Genomic DNA, 25,642 nt, shown 5'->3' on the forward strand with positions numbered 1-25,642 from the left:
AAAACATAAAAATATATAACAATGCTCATCACCAAGTAACGAGCATCGAAAGTCATTTTTCAAGCTCTATCACTGAGCTTTCAAAACGAGAAAATATCACTTGTCTGAATTTTTTAAAAAAATTAATCATTTAATCTCTACAATTTTAACTTAATTGTAGCTCAGTTTTTAAATTTTAATTCAGCCTTTGAAAATTTAACTTGGTTGTAAATTAATCCTTAAATTTTGCCTCTTACAATTTAATCCCTGAAATTTCAACTTTTTAAATATTGATCCTTTCATTTTAAAAAATAAAATTATAAAAATTAGAAATATTTTAAAATTTTAATATTTATAAATATTAAAAGGGTTTAGTAATTTAAAATATTAGTAATAAATTTTAAAATATTTTTAATCTTTATAACTTTATTTTTTAAATATAGGGACCAACATCTAAGAAGTTAAAACTTTAATGACTAAATTATAAGAAATAAAGTTTAAGGACTGATTTATAATTGAATCAAAATTTCAAGAATTGAGTTACAATTGGGTCAACACTAAAAAAACTAAATGATTAATTTTTCAAATTTTTATCTTAAGAGACCTATCAAACCTGTCCTTTTCACTTTTCCCTGGCTCATGCTCATAGTCTCTTGCTTCTTAGGCCATGGTTTTTGAGTTCTAATTTGACAACGAATTGTGCATTATCAGCAATTTGGAATGAATGAAATAATTACAATGGAACAGGCTAAAGTATGAGCTAAGGTTAACCTAAAAAACGTAGAAAACTAGGGAAAGACGAAACCCTGGATCAATTAAGCAAATTATATCTAATATATATAATAACATACGCTAATATCTAAATCAAGATAGCTCCGTAATTTTGGCGGTTCCTTTTGGAAAGAGCACAGGAATTATTAGAAGCGCTTGTATTTCTAGTCATTGACTTTAATTTACAAGTGGTTCTGACGTGAACAATTGAAAACGAAGGCGATGGTTAATGGTTATGATGTTTATATTTACTGTATGGGAGCTGCAAGTGGGAAAAGGATGGGGCGAGGGAGAAAGACAGCGAAATTAAACTGAAGACGACAGCTTCTATATTTAAGGTTAAGCCATTTCTGTATCTTTGTTCAATGCTTAGCTGAATATAGTTAATAATACCGACAAAAAATAACAGCATTTTAAACTTTTCATTTCGTTAATTTCATCTTCTTCGACTAGCCTATCTATGATGTGGACGTGACGGCTTTTAACCCTACCATCAGATTTACTGAGCACCGCTTGGTCAGGAGATTTCCACTATTTGTATGCTCTAAATGTAATGATTTTAACTCAGTTTTTATGAGTCATGCTTTCAATTTTTAATGAGAAGCTAATATGATGAGAAATTAAAGTCTGCACATTCATATATTCATGCAATTAAAGTATAAAAAGTATGACCATACGTAAGATTCATGGGCCAGTTTCATATCCATGTTTTTACTGTTACACAAATATACTATAAATAATGATTTTTGTAAACCTAAAAATTTAATGGTCAGTGTGAACGTGTGATACAAAAATTTAAAACGCTAGATGTAAAGCCTTGACCGGGTTCAGTTTCTCTGCGTTCCTTCTGTGTACTCTGGTCGCTGGGCGCCCTTCTTTTTCTTTTCTTTGTATCACGTTGGGCTTCTATTTGGAGAGTCTCTCTTTATGTTTTCTTCCGATCTTTACAATGTGTTGCTTATTTAAAAGGGATTCTGTCATAATCTATGATTATATGTAATGCTTAATTATGAAGCTGAGGAATGGGCAATACTGAAATGCCTTCGACTGGTCTGGGATATTGGCTTTAGGAAGGTTCTTCTTGAATCTGATTGTGAAAACCTCCTTCAGCAGATTAATAGGGGAAAAGAATACAGCAACATGGGCAGCATAGTTCTTTTGGAAATTCATAATATGCTGCAATGGAAATGGGAAATTAAAATACAGCATGTGTTGAGGAATCAAAATCAAGTGGCAGACAAATTAGCAAAGGAAGGAATGTCTTGCTCTTCTTTATTTGAAGTTGCTCCAGAATTTTTAAGGAGCTTAGTATCTTCTATTAGATTGAGATTTCAATCCCCTTCGTACAGTTTCTTTTTAATGTAAGCCCTCTTCTTTATTAAAAAAAAAAAAACACACACACACACACTATCGAAAGGATATGATATAAATGATAGCAGTTGGATCTTCATCAATATTATTTTTTAGTTCAATCTTTGAAAATGTGTATGAAAAAAATTATTTAAAAGAAGATAATCTTTTAAATAACACTCAAATTCTTCAAGAGATTAATTGAACTCAAAAATAATCAACACATCATAAGGTATAGATGTGGCATACTTGAAATTTACTACTATATATCCTAGTTTTAAACAAATACAACTTTTCTTTGACTTACTTGACGCTATCAATCTTCTATTCAGGGTTGATATAGCTAATCATCCTTTTGAGGATGTTATTAGAACAACCAAGGAATTGATATATTAAAACTGAGATTTGGAAATTCAGTTTTGCAGCAAAAATGGCATGAAATGTGCAGATTACATGGCTAAAATAACTCATCATTCTAATAGGGATATCACGGTGATCACTGAACCGCCTTAGGGATGTCAGCGGCTACTTTTGGAAGGCCTTAAGTCTAGTAATTTACTGTTTGTAGTTTGTTTTGTTATTGTTTGTGTATCCCAAGCTCAGCTTGTGGTTTCAATTCTATATATATATATATATATATATATATGTATGTATGTATGTATTAAGATAAGATCCGCAAAAATGTTTGTGCTGACTGCAATGCACGCTTGCCAAAATTCAAGTAAATCCTCACAGTGCGGGCCTTCGCCGCTCCAAAGCGTTCAAAGTCACAGCTTCTTGTGCGTGGCGTGACTCGTAAAAAACTCAGAATGGAACTCATCGTGGGTGTGGTTATATAAATTATTTTTATTATTAATAAAGAATACTCCCTCCTATCTTATTTCCAAGAGAGGGTGTGTGATTTTTTTAAATTAAAATATATTTTCAGTCATTTAATTTTATATAAAATTTTACTTTAATCCTTTAATTTTGTTCATAATGTATCTTTTCAATTCTTCAATTCTAACATTATTAGTCTTAATAATTATTTTTTGTGTCAATCATTATTTTTTTAAAAAATAAACTTAATATGTAATATTTAAGAATGTTTTGTCAATAATTAAAAGTTTAATATAAAGATTTGTTGGGATAAAACTAATAATGTTAGAGTTAAAGAATTAAAAATAAACTTTATAAAGTTAAAAAACTAAAATAAAATATTACATAAGATTAAAAGATTAAGTGTAAACTTTAGCCATTTTTTAATTCTTTCTATATAATAATATTATTGAATTGTTATCATAATTTTTTATCCTTATTAAATATCTGTGTGATGGAGAGTATATGTCACTAACGCATATAGATTTAATAGGAGTTTTAAGTTTTTTTTAATTATAATAAAATATATTAAAAGTCACTTATATCATGTATGTATTATTTGCTTTTTAATTAACTTATACTTCTTTCAATTTTTATTATAGAATACTTTTAACTTTTTCATGCATATCAAGAAAAAAAAACTTCTTGATATTATAAAAAAGTGAGACGTGCTTTCATTTTTATCCTTAATTTTAAATAATAACACAACTATATTAAATATATTCACGCTAATTAAAAAGAGGTAAAATTAAAAAAAATAATTCTATTATTATAAAGTGGGTTATATTTTAAATTAAAAATTACTTTTAAAAAATATTTTATAAATAAAATCGGAAGGAATATATATCAATGACTAATGTAATGAGCAATTCATATTCCTAAAAAATCAGTACAAACTTTTTAAACATACGCCATTCGTTAGATGCAATCGACTTTCGTAGTTGTCGTCATAACCAAATTACTCCCTTTAATTTTAAATAAATATAGGAAAACTTCCACAGGTAATGATAGGCCCAGATTGTTGGTGATCTTACAACATCAACTTCGAGTACTTTTTTTCCCCCCGGCCAAGTGAGCACTTTATTTTTTATTTTGGTCAAAGTGATTTACACGTTGAATATTGAGAATTCGTCCATTTAATATTGACAAAAATTAAATTGAAAACAATTTGCATTGTTTTTGTAAAGATTAAGAATAAAGATAGATTTTGTTTTTTCATTTATGAATTACTATCTTCATTCCAATTTATGAATCATTTTATAAGAGATTTGATATTTCAAAATATATAATATTTTAATAAAAAAAGGATCATTAATGATATTATTTTAATGCTATTCTTCACATGTATTCTCTCTCTTAAATACTCTTTCATAGTTTCACCAATGGAGCTTTAAATAAAAAGTATTTTTATAAATTTATATTTTTATTTTAAATATTAAAGTTGTAAAGTATATTTAATGAGTTTTATTATTATTTAAAATATTTTTTTATTTTTAAAATAATATTTAATTTTATATCTTTAAAACACCTTTTTTATACAATTATCTTTAAAATACTATTTAAAAACACATTATCAAATAGATTTTTTTAAAAAAATAGAAAACTATTTTCAAAATATATTACTAAATAAGTCCTTGGGGCTATTTAAAATTATTTTTATTTTATTATTTTAAAAACTAGTGTTTTGTAAAAACATATTTTGAGAATAAAAAATAATAAAAATATGTCTTTTTTCATTCTTTCTTATTCTCCAGAACAATAATTTCATAAAATTTAAAAGTTATTTTTACTTCTCTATTCTCTAGCACAATATTTTAATTTTTTTTATTTTTTAAAATACTTTTTTAAAACACGTTATTAAATAAATTTTTTTATTTTTTTATTTTAAAGAATAGATAATTGTTCTCGAAATAAATTGCCAAACACGCACCTATTTCTCAATTTTCATGCTGATTTTCACTATGTTGTTTTGATTTTATTAGATGCCCTTGAAGGGACCAGGACAATTTATCAAATCATCATACATGTATGGTGTGGAGAGGGTCTATGACCATCCACGCGCGCCACATATGTGTTGAAAAAATGGCATGATGAAGTAAAAAAATAGTATAATGATATGTGAGGAAAGTGTGAATGAACGAAAGAGGCATGTCAATATGTGACTGGGGATGGGGGATGGAACATGAAAGAAGATAGAGATATTAGCCAAAAAAAAAACAAAGAAAAAAAAGAAAGAAGATAACGATAAGTGACGTGGGTTCCGTGCCCCACTGTCGCCGAGAGACCCCAACATGGTCGCTGAGAATAATAAAGAAGTCCACCGGCTCCGATTTAATGACCCCATTTTCTGATGCTAAAATGCTCACCACTATTGCTACCTACATCTTCTCCAACTTCCCCCTTCTTTCTGGTTTCTCACGCTTTTCCCCTCACTCTCGCTCTCTCTCTCTCTCTCTCATGTCCACTTCAATTCAATTCCGTAGGCCCCATCCCCTTCTCTCCTCGCCTCCTGTTCTCTTCTATATACAATTACAAAGACCTTCTTCTTCTCTTCCCTCACCTTCGCTCCCCCTTACCCCTTCCTGTTTCTTCGACTCTTCCTATTTCGCTCAACCTCATTTGCATTTTTATGTGCTCCTGTCTTGTTGAACGGTGCTCTCTGGGTATGATAAGCCTCTAATTCAGGAAGCGAAACAGCTCTGAGCTGCTGTTTTCTGTGTCGCGACAGGGAAAAGCTCTGAGGCTTTCTTATAAATAGCGTGTGCGGATCATTCTCATTTTGTTTGCTTAGGATTAAATAAATCAATAATGGTGGGTATCTTCTCCTTGGTCACGGGGATGCCTGGTCCCAGTGGGTTTGGATCTGCTTCCACTGCAGAGCAGGTCACTGAAGGAATTGACGCCACCAACCTCACTGCCATTGTTACAGGTAACAATTTCTTCTCCACACCTGTTGTCAGACTCAGACTCGGCATTTTGTTATGATTCACCGCACAACCGGTGACCTATAATACGATTAGCTACTAGACTTCCCCCCCCCCCCCTCGTATTACTCTAAAAGCACTAGTTACCCGCAAGACCTTTTTTGGTTTTTCTGGAAATTAAATCCTCAAAACTTGGTTTCTAGACGGGATTAGAACTGATTGATATCCTTTCTTCCAGCAAAACTTTTGGAACCCCCCCCCCCCTCCTGTTTTTGCGTCGCTCGCCTTGAAATTTCACATGATCTGCCTTTATTTCGTGTCTTCCTTTATTTTGCCTTCATCACATCCTACGGCAGACGCCTTGCAGAATCTTTGGCTGAGTTTTAGAAAAGGAAAATAAGAAAACAAAAAACTATCAGAAGGCTTATTAGGGATAAAAGGGATAAAGGAGTACAAATCTAATATTTAAAAGATGGATTAAAAATATATAAAATTTAAGATGACTCCCAAATATATTTAATATAAAAAATTTAATATGATATTAGAGTTAGTTGTTACGAGACAAAAAAGCAAAGTGAGAAAAAATAAAAGAATAAGCGAATGATAAAAAAACAAGAGATTTAAAAAGAAAAAGAGAAGAAGTAGAAACAAGAAATAATTAAATAGAACTGATATGAGGAATTTAGTGTTTAGTCAAATCACTTAAGCTTATCTTCAAAGAATACTATTTATATAAAGAGTTTAACACAATTTACTATTTCTTTACTGTAACTTTTCGTGACATGACGATCTTATTCTTTCCCCGAGCTCAAAATCTAAACAATTTCTGTTCTCCTAAACGCTCCCAAAATTTTTTAAAAAAAAAATGCAGGAGGAGCAAGTGGTATAGGGTTGGAGACAGCAAGAGTCTTGGCTCTTCGAAAGGCCCACGTCATCATTGGTGCGAGGAACATGGAGGCTGCAAAGGAAACCAAGCAGCTTATTCTGCAAGAAAATGAGTCCGCTCGAGTGGACATTCTCAAGCTTGACCTCTGTTCAATCAAATCTATCAGATCATTTGTTGACAATTTTATCGCTCTTGATCTTCCTCTCAACATCTTAATGTCTTTTCTTTGATCCTCTGTCTTAATTTTTTTGAGTTACAAATCTGAACCAACGCATAGAATTGAGATTGGCCTTTCTGTTTCAGAAACAATGCAGGTGTCATGTTCTGTCCCTTCCAACTCTCAGAGGATGGGGTTGAGATGCAGTTTGCAACTAATCATCTTGGTAATGACAGGTTTGATAGGTGTTATAACATAAGTGACCATCTCTTGGCTTGCTAATTCTTATTATTTTCTCAGGTCATTTCCTATTGACGAACCTTCTTCTTGACAAAATGAAGCGAACTGCAAAAGCAACTGGAATTGAGGGCAGGATTGTGAATTTGTCATCAATTGCCCATACCTACACTTACGAAGAGGGTATTCGCTTTGATAAGATCAATGATCAAATTGGGTATTGTTTTATTTACATTAACCCTTAGTTGTGTGGCTTCATTGATGAGTTGGTTATGTTGGCATTTCAATTCAGTAAGAGGTGGACCCAGTCCATTCCAACCATCGCTGCTTAATCGAACGGACTCTCTAAAGACAAGTCAAAATCATTAATTTTTCTGAGCTGTGAACCTATGGTTGAAATGGACTTTTATGCCCTGTTTGATTGGGAAGAAAATATAAAAGAAAAGGAAAGGAAACAGAGAGGAAAGTAGAATTTTTTCCATTTGGGTAGGGAAGGAAAAAATGAGAGAGAAAAAAAAAAAGAGGAAAAATAAAATGTGAAATTCACTGTTTTTTTCTTTCAACTTTTCTTTTTAAAAGTTCTATCGTTTACCCTCTCTTTCTTATTTATTTTACACTCTGACTTTTAGGAGATTATTTAATTACATTAATTTAATTTTAATTAAATAATTTGATTTATAATTTTTAATTTTTATAGTTATGAATCACATTAATTTAACTATTTACTTAAATAATTTAGCCATTGATTAAGTCAAGTGTTCAGAATACATTTATTTAATTTTAATTATTTGAATTTAAAATATAATAAAATAGGCATTTTTAACTAATAATCTAATTATGTTAATTTTAATATAATTTTTTTAATTTATTTTTACAAATATAATTACATGAAATATTTTGATATAAGAGCATTATAATTATTATAATATTTTTTTTTCAGCTAAATAAGAGGTGTGATAATTTTTGTTTTCAGTTTTTTTTTTATTTTTTTCTTTTAACTTTTTTTCCATCCAAGGATTACTGTCTCTCATTAAATATGCTTCGTGTTGAATTCAAATCCAATAATGCAGGACGGTGAAATTTGTCCTTTTTTTTTTTTTGCATAACGTGTAATTTGGTATTTTGCTATGTTAATGTTTCAGTTACTCTGACAAAAAAGCATATGGGCAGTCCAAGCTGGCCAACATACTGCACGCCAATGAGCTTTCTCGTCGCCTGCAGGTGATGCTCCGAAAATTCTTCTGATCAACAGTTGCTATAGAAATAAATTACGGCTAGAAATACATGTAGGACTAGGACCACCCAGTTTCTTCTGTGTAATCACTAGAATGCGGTTCTCTTTCAATTTCTTTTCTTTTTTTTTTTAAATTGCATATAACCCACGTACAGAATTACATTTGATTTTCCAGAAACTTAAAGCAAGGCCCGTTATAAATGCTATAAACAATACGATTTATTTCTCGAGCATTGTACAACACATGGGGCCCAATCTAGTTTAACTTCTGAGTTCAAGTACAAAATTGGATGGGAATATGCTCATGGCAATAACATTCAAATCCTAAAATATTGAATTAACAATATTTAGTTTCTAAATTGGAAAGTTTTATAAATAGTAATTTAAACAATTATAAATTGAGAGTACTTATTTACATTACTCCTAAATTCACAGTTAGTTGAATCAATATTTATAACTTAATTTTTTTAAAAAAATATTAGGGATCTAATTATTATTAATTCATTCTTTTAATATCTGACGTACTGCATACATATAATTTATTTTGGTGATTGTCACAAGGGAAACTGCTTTATAGTTAATAGTATATTTTGATTATCGGTATTGATTTACTCGGGGTTTCTGACAATGTGTCCAGGAGGAGGGTGTGAACATTACGGTCAACTCGGTCCACCCTGGAGTTATAATGACTCCTCTTATGAGACACTCTTCCTTCCTTATGAGTATGATATGTCTCCCAAGTACCTTCTTCCACTGGTTATTACTTGCTTTCTTCTGACGCAATTTCATTGAAGCAGATTTTCTGAAGATATTCACCTTCTACATATGGAAGAACGTCCCGCAGGTAGGGAACCCATTGCTCTTGAAAATTCAAATGAAGGCATTGATGAACAAAGAACTTGAGAATTGGGATTGTAACAAAAATGTCTGTCACTTTTTGATCGAATCTTGCAGGGAGCAGCCACTACATGTTACGTTGCTCTGCACCCAAGCGTGAAAGGTGTGAGCGGGAAGTACTTTCTGGATTGCAATGAGTTTCAACCAAGTGTTCTGGCCACAGACGAACTGTTAGGGAGGAAACTATGGGATTTTAGCAACAAGTTGATAGAGTCTATTTCCAAAGATTGAGTCCCGTTGTTCTTCGTCACACAAAGCCTCTTGCCTCAAAAGTTTATTCAGACTTGTCATGCATAAGATAGCAGTTTATACTTACATTCATGATTTCTGGCGCTCCGGGTTTTTTTACAGACACTTGTATGCATATTTGTCTTTTGACTTTGCAAGTAATATGAACCACGAATTCAGTCCTACAAGTGGTCCTCCCCAATCCCTTCAGCAGAAGAGAGGGAGAGATAGCAACTTCTGCGAGGCGGGTGACAGCTAGTGTTCTGAATGACATTCTTCACGTATTAGAATGAAATTGGTAGATTACTTTATTTATTCAAGACATTCTAATGTTTCTATTATATTCTTATTGATTAAATAGCATATTATCACGTTTTGTTTAAGTGAAAAAACTATTAAAATTAATTATAAGAATAAAAATAGAAAAATAATTTGATAGTATAAACGGACAATTTATAATTCAGACCAGTTTTTATTTTTAGAAGTTACTTATAGAAGGGACCGTTATGTATCATTAATTCAACTCTAGCTTACTGAGGTAAAGGTGATGGGAGCAATCAATATAATCGTAGAACAGGATCTTCGTCTCATGTATTTAACTAAACATCGCCCAATAGGGAAAAATGTAAATTTCTGCCATTGGGTGTTTTATTAAAGGACTTGGTAATCGATATCAGTAAACCGTGTGCCTTAAATCTATCTAATCTAATTCTGAACGAGTAATCTGATACATATTACAGCTGGGAAAGGGACAATCAGATCAATCTAGTATTTTATTGCACTAACGGGGGCAAACGATGTAATTATAACGAAGAATATGTACAGCACCTTAATCTGATATACCTAAAAAGTAATTCAGAAGGAAGAGTCAAGTGATACAGAAGTCAAGGGGTTGGATCATGCTGCCACAGCCCCAGGGCCCGAACAAGACAAGCAGAAGCAGCGACAATGACGGCGGCAAACACGGGCGGGACAAGGAAATCAATCTTGGACTTAGTAAAGAGGTGAGGAGGAAAACAGAGGATGTCTCCCGGAACATCCAAGGGCACTCTAATGGAGGACTCAATCTTGCACTTGCTGGAGAAGGAGGAAGAGGGGGAAATGGCCAAAACGAAAGCAGCCTCCGGCGAGAATGAGGCGACGGCCACCGTGAAAGTGAGAAGCATGGTCCAAGTGGTGGCAAAGATGACGAGAGGCCACTGGGCTGTGAGACGGAAACGGAGGAGGGGGGAGAGCCAGAGAGCCATTGTGGTATAACAGACAAAACAAAGAAGGATTGGGGTTATGTCTTATAAAGAGAGTGACTGGTGGGGATGTTGAATTATTGGTGGAGGGAGATAGACATGCGTAAGGATGCAGTGTTGGAAACAATGATGGTTGAGTTGACCAAACTATGGGGTTTGCAGAATGAGGCATATGCTTTGTGGGTGCGTTTTTGTTAAAGACGGGACACCCACTCCTCCGCATTACATTCTTCCACTCGTGGTAGTCGGCAGGTACAGCAACCTCTCTGTCTCCCTCTTGTCTATTTATAATTATATTTATGTATTTCAGGTAAAATCACACATATTATTCAAACTTATTAAATATACTTTATAATTTTATATTTTTAACAAAAATTTAAATTTTAAAAAAATTTTATTTAATATTTCATTCATAAAAAAAATATTAAAGAGAGATAGTATAACAACAAATATGGTATTAGAAAAGTATAATTAATTAAATTTTATTTTTATCAAAGTATTTTATATATTAAAATATTAAATCTTTCTCAAAAGTATTTTATAAATTGAGATGGAGGTAGTATTTAAAAAAAATACAAATAAGGGCATTTGAATATCATAAATGACCAATTTGGATCACGAAATTATGACATTTAGTTTTTAAAGAATGACAAAGAGGTCTCAAAAGGATCAATTAATTTAAGTTATATCTCAAGTGTTAAATTTTATGAATTTGTAACTTAATTTTTTAATATTGTAATTCCGTTGTGATGAATTTATAACTTGTATTTTAAATTTTAACAAAAAAATAATTTTTTTATTTTTCAACCATATTAAAATTTAAAAAAATAAATTGTAAATTCTTCACAATGCAGTTTCGAAATTAAAAGATTCAGTTATAAATTTTAAAGTTTGACATTTAAAATCTAACTTAAATTAATTAATTCTTTTAGGACCACTTTGTCATTCTCTCTTTAGTTTTAAAACCATGGTCTTTTTTTTTTTTTGTAATTTTAAAGATAATAATTTAACTAAAGCGTTCCTCATGACCAAGTTTGCAAGTCTGGGTGTAAAATTTTTACAACTCAAGTAAATTAATTTTTTAATCCCCTTGAACTAAATTTTCAACCTAATTAAAATAATTTCAGCAATAACAAATTTTATATTGACTAATTGCAAGCATAGAGTAAAAAAATTTTCAATTCAAATAAAATGATTTCATACATTTTCAATAAAATTTTTAATTTAATTAAAGTGATTTTTCTGGTAACTTTTTTTAAATTAAAGTGATTTTAGCACTAATAAATTTTAAATTAACATTTCAGCTGGAAACACTTTAGCCAAAGCATTACTTTTAAAACTAGAAAAAAAAAATCCATGCTCCTAAAATGTAACTTCATAATTTCATAATCCTAAGTAGTCATTTGTAATATTTGCAAGTCTTGTAATTTTCCCAAAATAAAAAGTTAAAAATTAACATCTTAAGTTTTTTCTCATCCTCAATCCTTCATGAAAGTCACCTTTAGGATTTTCTTTTCAAAAAACATTAAGCTCATTTAACTCTATATAAAAAGTAAAAAAATTCAAAATTTGTCCTTGTTAAATACCATCTTTTGAAAAGTCAACAAACTAAGTTTGAAAAACATAAAACAATGTTTAATAAGGACACCGTGAAAATAATATAATAAGCACAATTCCATACAATGCTTCGTAAAAAAAGACTAAAAGTCTCTCCTCGAGGTATCTTAGACACCGGAGGAGAATCAATCCATCTAATAAAACCTAAAGCATGCTGTTAATGCGGCTCATTTCTCGTTCTTAATGCAACGTAAAAAAAAGGTGTAATTCTATAGCGAATATAGTTGTCACGTTATGTAGCTTTTCAGCAACAAGGAATGTCACCCGAAGGGAAAATCCACTTGAGATTGTGATACATTTTTCAGGCACGCAGATACAAGAATATGCAAGGATCAATTATGGTAGGAATTGTTGCAAACATTTTATTCACTGTGTGGGAGAAGATATCTTCGCAACTTTGAGAGTCAGCAATAGAAAACAGCCAAATGAGAAGAATAGTAAAGCAAGCATAATCACAAGCATCGCCAGGAAGGAGACGTAAGGGCTCAAAAAGAACATCACAGCAATAGTAGCACTTTGCCATATCTTTAGCTGCGCAAATGCTCCTTCCTGCTCAGCGGGAAAATTAGATTGCAGGCCGTTTATTTAGTTACAAGTGAGAAAAATAATATAATGGCAGAATAGTTCTAAAAATGTTTACCGTGTCATGCTCAAATAGCATTCCAAGCAATGCACTGAGCTGCGTATTAAACACTCCATCACCAATGCCCAACAAAGCAGCCAAGAAAAGTGGATACAGAGTACTGAGAAACCCGCTACTTATGCTGCGTTATCGGTGTTGAGTGAAATTGATGAGATAAAATCATATACACACGTCAACGATACATAAACAAGCACACAAATATATATACATGTCAAACTTCAGAACAGAGGAGTGTTTACTGCTGACCTCAAATTTAGCAGAAGCAGGACAACCGCACCTGCCTGAACAAAAGCTCCAACGGAAACTATTGATGTAATAGATGTAAGACCAGAGGTAAGTCGACCAGCAGCCAGAGAACACTGAACACATTTAAGAAATAAATGTAAAAGAAATCAAATCAATCCACAATGACATATTTACATGGCAGGGACCCCAATAAATTCAAAGGGACAGACTCCGTTTCACAACTCCCTACCCATAAAACCCTGCTCCAAGTATGTAAGATATAAAGATGCTCACTGTTAGCATGATCATGATGCGCACAAATAGAGCAATAAACATCAAGTTGCCTTATTAAACAACCAACCACCAAAGGCACGGTATTACAGTTCAACATTCCCATACTTACTATTCCATCAAAAGCCCCGTATACTGCCATTGCACTACCCACACCAGAAATGCCAAGCGTTGGAGTTACAACATACTTGGTGAATTCAGCCCTATGATAAGACCACATTTCATTTATAAACAAGAGATAATGGAAGCGGAATGAAGCCAAAAGTGGAAAATCAATAGAACTTACCACACAAACGCTTGTTGTAGTCCTGAATATGCAATGAGGGGAATGATCAACAACATTCTTACATCAGAAAACGAATTGGCAAGTGATTTAAATAGAGACTTTAAGGATGAATAGACATCAACATCAGCATCTGATAGTTTCCCTTCCTCCTTATTATTACCAGTCCTTCTACTCAATAAGCACATAAGTACTACACCTATGGCCATAATGCAAAGGAACACAACGAATAATAAAGTTGTGCCTTTGGTACTTCCTTCCTGCAGTGATGAAAAACAAAATTAAATCCCAAGATTGTACAAATTTTTACATCCAAGCCTGTTAGATTTTGAGAAAAGCAGTTATTATTAACCAGTGAAAGGAAAAACCCAACTCACATGTACGTTTCCTTGATAGATTTCTCATATTATACAGATTAACATGTTTCCAAGGAGTATAAATTCAATCTTCAAAGATAAAATAAACATGATAATTGGAAGAAAAAAAAATCGGAAGTAGACTTATGCTACAACAAAGGTTTGACACCATAAGCCCGAATGCCCAACCATTAAAAGTACACAATTTCAAGAATTAAAGCATAGATTATCAGATAAAAAGGTATCCATCGCAAAATTCAGACCAAGTATTCTGCCTATCATGTAGTTAGTTTCTATGCACACCAGTCAAAAGCAGCAATTCTTCATCTTCAAAGCTATGTTTGGTTAGGTATGGAAATAGAAAGGGAACAAAGATACCAATGGCAAATTACACTTCTTTCCCAAAAAAAGCAGAAATACAAGGACAAGTTCTATTAACTAATAATAATAAGAACATAAAAGACATTGCATAAAGAAGAGATCTCATTTTCATGCTTTCCTTTATCCTTTTCCATCCAAAACTCGAACTTAACATGCCCTAATAGTTGAGAAGGAAGGAGTAGTTTTGGAAAACCAACGGATCACGAGCTGATCATAATAAAGACAAACAAAAGGAACACTAGAAAATTTGCAACCGAAGCTCCAAGAAACCACATACCTGTCCATCTCTTAGTAAAGTAAATGTAAGGAGATTCCCAACAAACTGGAAAAAATAAATAAATAAAATTATACCAAGTTGAAATTCATCAACAAGATATTTTTTTTTTATTTTTCTCAGAAACATATCAAGCTTTAGTAGTAGAATTAATGATCACCTGGTGGAGGGCAAACATTGCCCAGAATTCCCCATTGAAGTCACCAATCACTGCTCCCTCATGCAAGTTGTAAGCTTTGGCATGACTACGTGCAGCTAAAGTGAGATATGTTCCCTGTCAAGTCATATTAAAACTAGTAAAGATATTTAAAACTCCATGAAGAGTTCAAGGTGCTTTTGATTCTCGACAGGTTAATGTTACTTGTACCTCTCCAACCCATATAATTGAAGCACTAAATCCAAGATACAAAGAGGCTGGAATCATTGTATACCTGAAACAAGAATGTATCAGCGGTAAAGAATTCATAGAATTAGTTAATATCTTTTCAGTATACAGTCATAAAGTACAATAAAAGTGATGCTCGGATATAAAAGAGCCAATATCAACTGCTATAAACAACCACAAATAATGCAATGCAAAGCAATCAAATTCCAAAAATCTCGAAAATAACTAATAGAAGAGGCATCAATGTGTGAAATGTTGAGAATTTTCATGGGCATAATCAGTTCAAATAGCCAGCGAATTTTCCTTTCATCCAACCAGACAGTACTCAAAATGTTAATGTTAATCCTTAATTGTTAATCTGGAGGCATATTAAAACGTAAACTAGCAAATCTACTTACCACAAATAACTATTAATTTCAACTAACTGTATGAGGAGCCCTAAAAACTTGGACTTTCCCGTTGTTTATCCCAAACTTCGCCTTGCCCAGTTGCCCCCCCCCCCCCTTCCCGCACTCTAATTTACATATGTTTACTCGTAATTGTAATTGCACTTGTTAAGAGAAATGATAGACGAATTATAATATAAGAAAGGAATGGCCAGTAATTACCAATTTGGCTTCAAGTTCGCAGCTACGAACAAAACATAACCGGTTGTCCCAATAACCAAAGCGTTCTTTGACCCGAGTATCCGAACCACCAAAGAAGCAATCAGACTGAACAAGGTGAAAGACGTATATAATATCGCAAGCGAAGTTGTACCCAAGTCCTGCTCCTGTAATGGAAAATTCAAAACCCCAAAAAGGGTCACAGGTGTTCGGATCACATTTGCAAACACCATATTTCAATTCAACCAGGACAGGAAAATCGAAGTGTAAATCACGGAAGAAAAATTCGGCCGAGGCTCACAGTGTTCAGAGTACTCTGTAGATTCTGAGCAGCCCCATAGGCGAGAAAGATCAACAGAAAAGCCACGCTCAAGATATGAATATCCCTCGTATGGTTCTGGGAGTTTGTATAGGCGAATTACCAGCATCAGCAACCAGGGGCACCTCTTCGTCGCGGGGAATCACAGATGCCATGGCTCCCAAATCTCGGTCCAAATGATCGCCCATTAGCTATTAAAACCTAGAGATAATTTGGAGGGGCGTATTGCCGGCGAGAACCTTGCACGGTAGAGGACGCAGAGAAAAGTCAAAATAGCTGACCAATCCAGTTAATGACAATGAGATTATGAAACTCCATCCATGGCCGCCGGAGAGAAAGCAGACAAAATTGATATTATCTCGGAGATTCGGAATCTCCAGCTCTTCGGGCGCGCTCCTTCGGTTTTTAGGTAGGATTGAGCAGATTGAAAAGGAAAAAAAGTAAATATTTTGGTAAATAACTAAAAATTAACGGAATAAAATAAAAAAATGAAAATTGTGACTCACACAAAGAGAGACGGTACTTGTCATTCAAAATAACCGAGGAACCAATACAGCCCTTTCTCCATCACGACGCAGCTTGAGGGAATGACTGGGATGGGACACATCGTCGTGGTGGATAAGATGCTGTCAAACTTGGGTGCTCCGTCGAAACCGGTGACGGAGGGGAGAACAAAATTCCTACCTCCATTGACGGCGAGCTATGCAGCTTTCTAATGCCACGATGATGCTAGCTAGCAATAGAGGGAAAGAACAAGCTCTGACCTCTGCCAACGACGAGCTACGACGATGTTGGCGACAGAGGAGAAGAACAAACCAGACCATCACCAATGATTTTGTGCGGGGCTTTGGTTGGTTGGGCTGCAATCCTGCAAATTGTTCGTCGTCGTACAGTATCATAAGAAGATCTTGTCCTCGTGGCGTTGCTGCATGGGAGCTTCATGAATGGCCTAATTCAACACGGAATTGGATCATTGGCATCGTTCATTGTTGTTATCTGTGGATGACTAGTAAGTATCTCCGAGCCAGTTGTGAAATTAACTTGCTATAGAAGTAATTTCATAATTTATAAGTATTATATTGCTGAAAATATCCCAACAGATATTACATTAATTAGTAGTATGCCGTAAAATATTGAGTAATTAATCATAAATAGTGTGATTTGCTAGAACCTTGCATGGCAGTGAACGCAAAGAGAAGTGTAGTCAATGACGTGGAAGTGGACAGAAATATTGAAGATACATATGTCGGAGATTCGATCCGTATCTTCTTCAGCAATCAAAATCGTTGGTTCTTGGCTCATGTCACTTGTTGTCCTCAAATGATAATGCATCCACTCACGTCACCGCTTCCCCAATGCAGATATCACAATGCAAAAAGACGAACCACTACTTGATCCTTTCATAGTAAACTCACTGAACTCCTTTTTATTAGATGCGGTGGGAATCTGTGGTGTGAAAATGTTTTTAATTAATTTGAGTTCGTAAGATGAGTGAAAACGTTTTTTGGGTTGTGCACATTGAGAAGCTTTTCACCAAAAGCTTCACGTAAACTCGGTGCATTGGGTGCCTGCGCCGCCACCGACAAACCCAACCCACTCTACGCACGTACGTATATATATTGAATAGAAACCGATGACACATCGATAAATTATAGATAACCAAAATTGCAAACACAGATTGGGGAAAAAACTACTCTAATCTTCCTCCATCAACCCCACATCTTGAGGAAAAAGTGGACGTACGTGGATAAAAATGCAAAAAGCTCTATCTAAGATGTGATAATGTCTGGAGCTCATATATTAGAATATTTGTTAGTTTCTCTATACATAGAGTGCAAACAAAGGGTTCAGTTCTTCTGGAAGGAGGATCTAGTTTTATCAATGATGTCATGAAGCAGAAGAATACTCTAGATATGTTGGGGGGGGGGATTTCGGTCAGCTTGATTCAACTTAATTTCAGTCAAATTTTAGGCACTTTAAAATTTCACTACACATATGAAAGATTAAAATAAAATTAAAGAGATGATTTAAATAATTTTATTGTAATATTGTTCTTGGTGAAACTAAAAACAAGAATAATTGATGTAGGGAAAATGAACGATTGACATTTGAAAATTGAGCAACTGATATATAAAAAATGAATAAGTGATATGAGTAAAATTTATAATTACCATTCCGTCTATGTTAAATGTTTTATTTTTCATACATTAATTATTTATTTTTTTTACATAAATTGTTTATACACGTAACTTTATTTATTTATATTTATAGTAATGTCATACTGTTAATAAGAGTTAAAAATTTTACCTATATTAGTTGTTCATTTTTTATACATTATTTTCTTATTTTTTATATATCAATTATTCATTTGAATCAGCTTTTTTATTTCATTTTAATCCTTCACATGCACATTAAGATTTCAAAATTTTAAGAGAGTTGATTGGAATTAAGTTGGATTAAGGAAATTGATTATATATAGAGCTTCCACTAGATATCAAATTTATAGCTTCAGTACTGTCCAAATTAAATTAGCTTGGACGACAGCAATGTCAAGCTTGGAAAGAAAGAAAGAAAATACTCATCAGGAATCAGCCAAATTTGGCTCTCGAACTGGTGGCATTCGGGTAGCCCACTCTATATCTCATATGTGATATAACAATATAACATATTCACCCAGGCAGGGGTCTTTTATGTGTAAGCTTCATGAAATGTGTAGACTGCCATTGTCATATAAATTATAAAGCGAGTCTTTTTGGGTGTCTACTTTCGTTATCTGGTGCAGACTTCAGAATGAAACCTAAAATATGAAAATGAGTTGGCGTTATTTATCATATATAGGTATTACATGATATATTGAAATTCCCATAACCGACTAATTAAAATAGGAAATACGGGCAGCATAGTAGGAGTCAGCACATTTTTTTATAAAAACTTTTTCGCGTTCACTTACGAATACGATCGAAATATTTTTGATATATTTATTTAATAGAATTATGTATTTAAAAATTTAAAATCGAGATTTTGAAATAAATCAATTCACCTCCAATGACCAATCAAACCAAGAATCTCTCTATCCATTTATCTTATATTTGATTAGGAGCAGGCCTTCGTCTTCAATGATCCATTCTAAAATAATATATGGAATTTTTGAGTTCAAAGTCAATTTGTTTTTCCTTTTTAATATTAAATATATATTTTTAAGAATAACATTAATTTATGGTATAAGTTTGTAATGTAATTTTTTATGTATGTTTGATGTTCTTTAATACGTGTATTTTTTATATAACTATGTTTCCTTTAATTTTTTACATAAGGTGGGCGGATAATAAATTTAAAATACCCACATTTTTCAAGATATTAGGTGAAAAATAAAAAAAAAATCATCTTTAGTACTAAAAAAAAGTTTTATTTTATTATACATAATTTAATACTTCATTGCAATTCTCCTCTTTTCAGGCCACAAAACAAAAAGGTCACTTGGCAAATTATTGCAGACAACTTTTGCTAACAATTTTCCTTCATTTTTTCCGCTCCAAATTTCATTATCTATCTCAAAATATAAAAGATACTTTTCAAAAAAAGATATTGATATTTTAAATATAAGACATTTTAAAAAAATAAAATTTTATTAATAATATTTTTTTAATATTATACTTTTCATATATTTTTTTAAAATACAATATTAAATGAATGACATTTTTAAAATTTTATATTTTTATTTTAAAAAAGTAATAATATAAAATATATTTAATAAACTTTATTATTAAGTATAATTTTATTTAAAAATATTTTATAATTTGAGATGAAGGAAATGATATCTCAATCTCTATTTCTTTTCCCTGACCATTGATCATTCTAATATTCTGAAGTGTGGCATCTCATTCTAATATAGTTATATTCCACACGCTATCTTCCATTGCCATGATCATGTGGCACAATTTTCATCACTTAAGTCATCAATAATCACAAGTTTAAATCACATAAGTACCGCTTTTAACCTTGGGGCATGTTCCATCACAGCAGCAGAGCTAGGAGAAATAAAAAACAAAAAAACAAAATGGGTCGAGACGTGCGAACGAGGTTATGTCCTCACTCCTCAATGTGCTGTATGAAATATAAGAGTTATAATTAGTCACACACAGTGTATATAACATTGTGGGTTATAAACAATAAAACATTCTTCTAAAATTTCATAGGGACTCACCTGGCTTGTTACGATAAACCTAGATTCGCTAACAGCACCAAGGTTCACGTCTCAGGATGTGAGCAACAATGCATTATCATCGTCCGGCAAATCTTCACTCTATTCGTTGTTGTTTTTGTTTTTTTGGATCAATCAATTAGGATGCAAGGCGACTTTCAACAACAAAAGCTGGATCAAATTACAAACTGTCTAAATAAAATATTAATTAATATTTTATTTTTATCCCTATATCTTTCATAGTTTTTTTATAGTCTGAGCAGACATGACATGACAAGCTTTCCTTTCAATTAATGGGGATATATTAGAATATTTTTGAACAAATAAAACGATCTCAACTTTTCTCCATCTACTTGGAAAATATCTGAAACACTTTATGTAAGGGGTCAGAAAGCAAATGATATCAGACACGCTTTCTCCATCCCATTTATAAGATTTTTTTTTTTATTGAAATGATTTGATGTTTTATAATATAAAATATTTTGGGAGAAAAAATGATTCATTAATGAACTTTTTTTAAAATTACCCCTTGCTATTTCATTTTTTTAAATACACTTCTTTTTTGTCCTTGTTAAATAAAATGTACTTTTGATAGTTTATTTTTTTTGGACAAATTAAAACCCCAAACTATATTTAATTAATTTTTTTAATATATGTTTGCAATTTTATTTTAAAATGTATTATAAAATGGAAGGGAGGGAGATTATGAGCGGCACCTGGGTGTTGAGTTAGCCATGAATATGATGATTGTCCTGACATAATCTTTTACATCAAAGCACCCAACGGGGGTTTGGTAGGTGCGTTTCTTTTGACAAACAACAGGTTACACTCCCTGTTTTGTATGGGCAAGATTTTCAGTATATTAATAATGAACACCCTTTTGACTGAACCAAAAAAATCTCAAATACTGTACTTTTTGGGTACGACACATTCCCAAATATAGGATACAGACGGACAGAATTTTCATTTGCATCCATTCTAGTACGTTTCGTTAAGAAATTTGCAGGCAGCATGCTCGACCAAAACGATCTTTAGCCAAGACTTGCGATGCTCGTGTTCCCCGCATATCTTAGCTAGCCTCTCAATTTTACCACGCCTACTACCAAGGCCAAAGGAAAATGCTTCATAAAATGTGCACCTTGCAAACTGAGTGGAGACGCACGAAGATAAACTTTGAAAGTATCGATTTTCTTTTATTTGCTTACCCCCTAAAGAGGAGCGGGGACATTAAACGGCTTCATGCATAACACTTTAGGCAAATACTGTTCGAATGCATATAGCTTAATAGAAACGCCAGCCAAACCAACTTTGGTTAAAATATTTCAGTTCACTGACAAATATACCACCAATACAAGTTTTCCCCGGGTGTAACATGCTCGCCAATACAATATGATATTGGTTAAAGCTAACCAATGAAGTTGCATGACTCCGTTCGCCAGGCATGTCAAGGTTACGAAAATAAAACTATATTAACAAATCGAAAGTAATCAAAGCATGCCACAATATGGCTGGTCTCAATATTCAAAAGACACAAGAAACTAGTTTTTTGTCTAATCACACAACACTTGCACAATCAAAGAACATGAACACCACTCAAACCCCACATGGGCTCGGTATTTCACAGATCATATTTATACTGGCAAGCATAAAAGCTAGTTTAAGGTAAATGGTAAATGACAACGCCAAGCCAAAAATTTTGATACCATGATGAGCCAAGTTTAGCATCTGACTCTGACAACCTATAAGCACTCCAATTTAAATAACTAAAGCTTCAGGGATGTGGTGCCCATCCCAGTGTCTATTATGCATATTAGTTGGCACGACTTTTGAAGACATCAAGACCCATCTCAGTTGGATCTGTTGCTTGCAACTCTACTTGAATTCCATCCAGCTCTCTCTTGAATCTGTCCTTTGAGCTGGCGTAAATCATCTTGCTTCTGACTCTTGATGTATCCGGGGACCTTCACAGAAAAAACAACCAGATGTAGTTAAATAATCGTTCAAGACATGATCATTGTGTTCGGAACATTTTTCAAGTTCCAAATCATGGAGAGATAAAGTTTGAATCTCAAACTAGAGATGTCTCAGATTTTGGGTGTGCATATCATTTGTCATAATAATTCTCATCCTAATCTTACACAGATTGAGTTAAAAAGAAGATACATAGAGCATTGAATGAATAAAATTTATTTAAATAATAGATATCCTAATCCTAAATCAAAATCAAATGAGTCTAAGCGAAGGGGTGGGGTTTCCTATAAATGATTCTAAGTGGTTTTGGTATCCGACTAATCCAATAATGGAATTACCAAGAGGAAGTAATCAAGACATTGGTTAGTTGTAATCAAGTGGGTTGAACATCACAACCAAGCATAAAACCATGTACAGCATGGCTCACAGGTATCTTCCAGATCTTGGGATAGTTGTGATCTGAAGATTTTTAATTTGTTACTTCGAAATTGAAGGTAGGGAATGTTTTGCAATTGTTCGTTCAAAATTGCATGTAGCAGGGTTTTATAACTGTTTGTCTCCTTTCTTTTTATTGCGCAAAACTTTGGAGGTCGAGATCTAAACGCATTGCATGCCAAAGTACTGGACTCACCATGCGATAAAGAAAATTCTGCTTTTGGGAACATTCCCTTCTGTCAGAAACTCAAAATCATAAACAGCGTATCGACACTCATCAGCAGGAAGACTGGCAGTGAAATCATCATAGCCTTGGGTTGGCTCTCCAACCTTCTCCACAATAACTTGCTTTTGTTTTTCCTCAATCTTGAAAACTATGAAGCGATATGTCCTTTTTGCCTTGAGCTCCAAAAATTTCAGCTTGCACTCGTCATTGACAGCCATACCTGATGCTGCGTTAGCCTGTCATATTACAAAACAGTCCATAAATCAAATAGTTTACAAACTATTCTGAATGACTATGGATCTGCTATACATGACTCAACAAGAAAGCTTGAGAGACCCTAAATGAAAGAAAAACCAACAAACATATACATATGAATATCTATACACATGAGTATCAATCTTTTAACTACTTGGCGGAAGATCAATGTATATAATAGTACTCTCACTATTTTAGATAGCAGAGAGGTAACCATTTGAAATAATTAGGTTATATTTCAGCGGTAGCCGGTAGAAGTGTATATGATGAATACCGGTACAGTGGATAATCAGCATACCTCGGCTTGTCAACAGAAAATACACCGGGGATTTTTTATCTATCTTAAAAGAAGTCTTCGCAATCACCTATCAGTATATAAATAACCTTCAACTTACCACAACAAAGATTAGATCCAAAATATTTTCGTCCACCCAAATGGGGCAAAATTAAGATCACTTCAGAAGATCAGACCCAAGTAAGCACTAATTTATAAAACGATTATGAAAATCGAAACGACAGAAAAATCAGATCTAAAAGCAAATGATACAAGTAAAAGGAGCCCATCGGGTAAAGATGCCAGTAGATTTCTTCGATTGTACGAGTTCAAAATAACAGATCGACCACGAAACAACCACGAAATTCAAAAAATTCAGAAATCAATCAATAATCAGCACAAGAGAACGGAAGATAAAGGTGAGAAAACAGTGATCACTATCCAATTTCAATAGATTTTATGCCCAGCTGCCAATCTCACATCGCGTGTGATTCCGATATTCGAGTGTATAACCTCCGTCCATTCCAGACATCTCAGCAAAATAGGAGCAAACAGTAAAAACGAAATCAAAACCTAAGGAAGACAATAAAGAGAAGAAAGACTGACCATCTTTGCGCTTTAACAGGACAGCGATACAGAACAGCTATCGACAAAGGAGGAGGTAAGGAGAAAATATAGGAGGCCCCTGCACAACAACATTTTGTTGTGGCCCTTTTAGTCTTATATTCTTGCTGTGCAAAGATCGGGAAATATAAAAATCTTTTCTGATTTTCACCAAAACAAAAAAATCCTGATAGGCACCTCTTTTTACCTTTTTGGCCCTTCCCCTTCCCTATCACATATTTCGATCAATCACAGTAACTTAAAATCATACAATGATTTCAGTTTTTTTAATATGTTAAAAAGTATCATTAATCAAATTATTGTTCCAGTAGTACATAGGAGTGTTTTGTAATATTCTGTACTCTTATTGATTTTAGTTGCTATTGATAGTCTCAGTTTATACTTAAAAAAAAAGATGTTGTACCGTGTCTTGTATTTTTCTCCTTCATGATCTCTATTTCTTTCTTCTTGTCTTTTTTTTTTAAATGAAATGAGTAATTGAAAACGAAATATGGGGCAAAAACTTGCGTGCTCAATTTTGTACAGTTAAATTTATTTTTTGACATATATATATATATATATACACATTCATGAGTCATGACTTACTCATAAATTTTTTGTCTAATATTTTAGTTCTTTAAAAAAAATACAAAATTCACTTATTTTAATTTGATTTAAAACAATATTTAGACGTATCGTCTAAATATCACATTTCATTCAAAAATAAAAGTACCTAAATCCTTTCCTTCGACCTATAACTCGTAAAGCATCAAGCATGCAAAGAAAATTTTCATTTTCCTTTCATATTTCACTCTCAGATATAATTGAAAAAAAAAATTGACTTAAGGATTTAATGTAACAGAAACAATAAGAAATAGTTACAAAAAATTGTCAAATAATCAAAGTTAGTGTGCCTGTTTTTCAAAGTTAAGATTCATTTGTTTAGCGTGATGATCTAACTTTTTATGTTATAATAATTTGAATGGTAGAATTAATAACTCCAGAAAACATATGCTCTTTTTTGGCCATCGGCAGAAAACAAGTGTTAACATCTAAAACGAATGAATAAAACAGTTAATAATCACTGGTATTCTTTATCTTAATTTTTATAATATTTTTTAGTATCAATTGTTAAATTTTGAAAAATAATTTGGGCGTGAGATGAGAAATATATGTTTTTGTTTGTTGAACTTGAATTGATAATTTGACTAAACGGTAATCGGAAAGTAAGTAAAAAAATATATATGCAGAAAATGTTTACAAAAATAATAACATATCTAAAAAAAAGAACCAAAATCGCATTTTAATGGAGTGTAAGGTAATAGTCTCAGCAAGATTTGATTTTTTTTCCCCCTCCAACAAACAAAGACTCATTCCATTAACAAAGAAAACAAAGTACATATATTTGAATAATTTTTACACAACCATAAAAACATTACATTGTCCTAAAAATTAGCTCTAGAAAGAAAAGGTAAAAAAAAATTACTATCATATCAATGGAAGGAGAAAGCCCTGAAACAAAACAATCGTCTT

The 25,642-nt window shown here is 32.7% G+C and overlaps 5 protein-coding genes across 5 annotated transcripts; 2 read left to right on the forward strand and 3 right to left on the reverse strand.

Moving 5' to 3' along the window:
• The first annotated feature begins 5,323 nt into the window (after nt 1–5,323).
• Nucleotides 5,324–9,862, forward strand: LOC129291124 (short-chain dehydrogenase TIC 32 B, chloroplastic-like). Its single transcript, XM_054928310.1, has 8 exons — nt 5,324–5,887; nt 6,754–6,985; nt 7,072–7,151; nt 7,226–7,379; nt 8,305–8,383; nt 9,034–9,118; nt 9,194–9,240; nt 9,351–9,862. The coding sequence occupies exons 1-8, from the start codon at nt 5,767–5,769 to the stop codon at nt 9,522–9,524; spliced, it is 972 nt and encodes a 323-aa protein (XP_054784285.1). The 5' UTR covers nt 5,324–5,766; the 3' UTR covers nt 9,525–9,862.
• Nucleotides 9,863–10,137: 275 nt separating this feature from the next.
• LOC129291129 (uncharacterized) lies at nt 10,138–10,885 on the reverse strand. The gene has a single exon (XM_054928323.1). The coding sequence runs from the start codon at nt 10,766–10,768 to the stop codon at nt 10,406–10,408; it is 363 nt and encodes a 120-aa protein (XP_054784298.1). The 5' UTR covers nt 10,769–10,885; the 3' UTR covers nt 10,138–10,405.
• A 1,688-nt stretch (nt 10,886–12,573) lies between these two features.
• Nucleotides 12,574–16,562, reverse strand: LOC129306431 (UNC93-like protein 3). Its single transcript, XM_054947046.1, is given in 11 exon segments — nt 12,574–12,931; nt 13,023–13,146; nt 13,272–13,384; nt 13,654–13,744; nt 13,828–14,084; nt 14,839–14,883; nt 14,996–15,109; nt 15,203–15,266; nt 15,829–15,992; nt 16,127–16,230; nt 16,233–16,562. Coding segments are annotated over 11 exon segments (1,359 nt in total). The 5' UTR covers nt 16,333–16,562; the 3' UTR covers nt 12,574–12,748.
• A 105-nt stretch (nt 16,563–16,667) lies between these two features.
• Nucleotides 16,668–17,589, forward strand: LOC129306440 (uncharacterized). The gene is made up of 2 exons (XM_054947057.1): nt 16,668–17,153; nt 17,313–17,589. The coding sequence occupies exons 1-2, from the start codon at nt 16,847–16,849 to the stop codon at nt 17,537–17,539; spliced, it is 534 nt and encodes a 177-aa protein (XP_054803032.1). The 5' UTR covers nt 16,668–16,846; the 3' UTR covers nt 17,540–17,589.
• Nucleotides 17,590–21,795: 4,206 nt separating this feature from the next.
• On the reverse strand, nt 21,796–24,258 carry LOC129290761 (actin-depolymerizing factor 2-like). Its single transcript, XM_054927720.1, has 3 exons — nt 24,113–24,258; nt 22,948–23,213; nt 21,796–22,306 (listed from the first exon to the last, which is right to left on the reverse strand). The coding sequence occupies exons 1-3, from the start codon at nt 24,113–24,115 to the stop codon at nt 22,156–22,158; spliced, it is 420 nt and encodes a 139-aa protein (XP_054783695.1). The 5' UTR covers nt 24,116–24,258; the 3' UTR covers nt 21,796–22,155.
• Between the last annotated feature and the right edge of the window lie 1,384 nt (nt 24,259–25,642).

Source organism: Prosopis cineraria, unplaced genomic scaffold (assembly GCF_029017545.1).
Source record: "Prosopis cineraria cultivar Desert tree isolate PC_DT_omini unplaced genomic scaffold, ASM2901754v1 PC1, whole genome shotgun sequence".
NCBI classification, from domain to species: Eukaryota; Viridiplantae; Streptophyta; class Magnoliopsida; order Fabales; family Fabaceae; genus Prosopis; species Prosopis cineraria.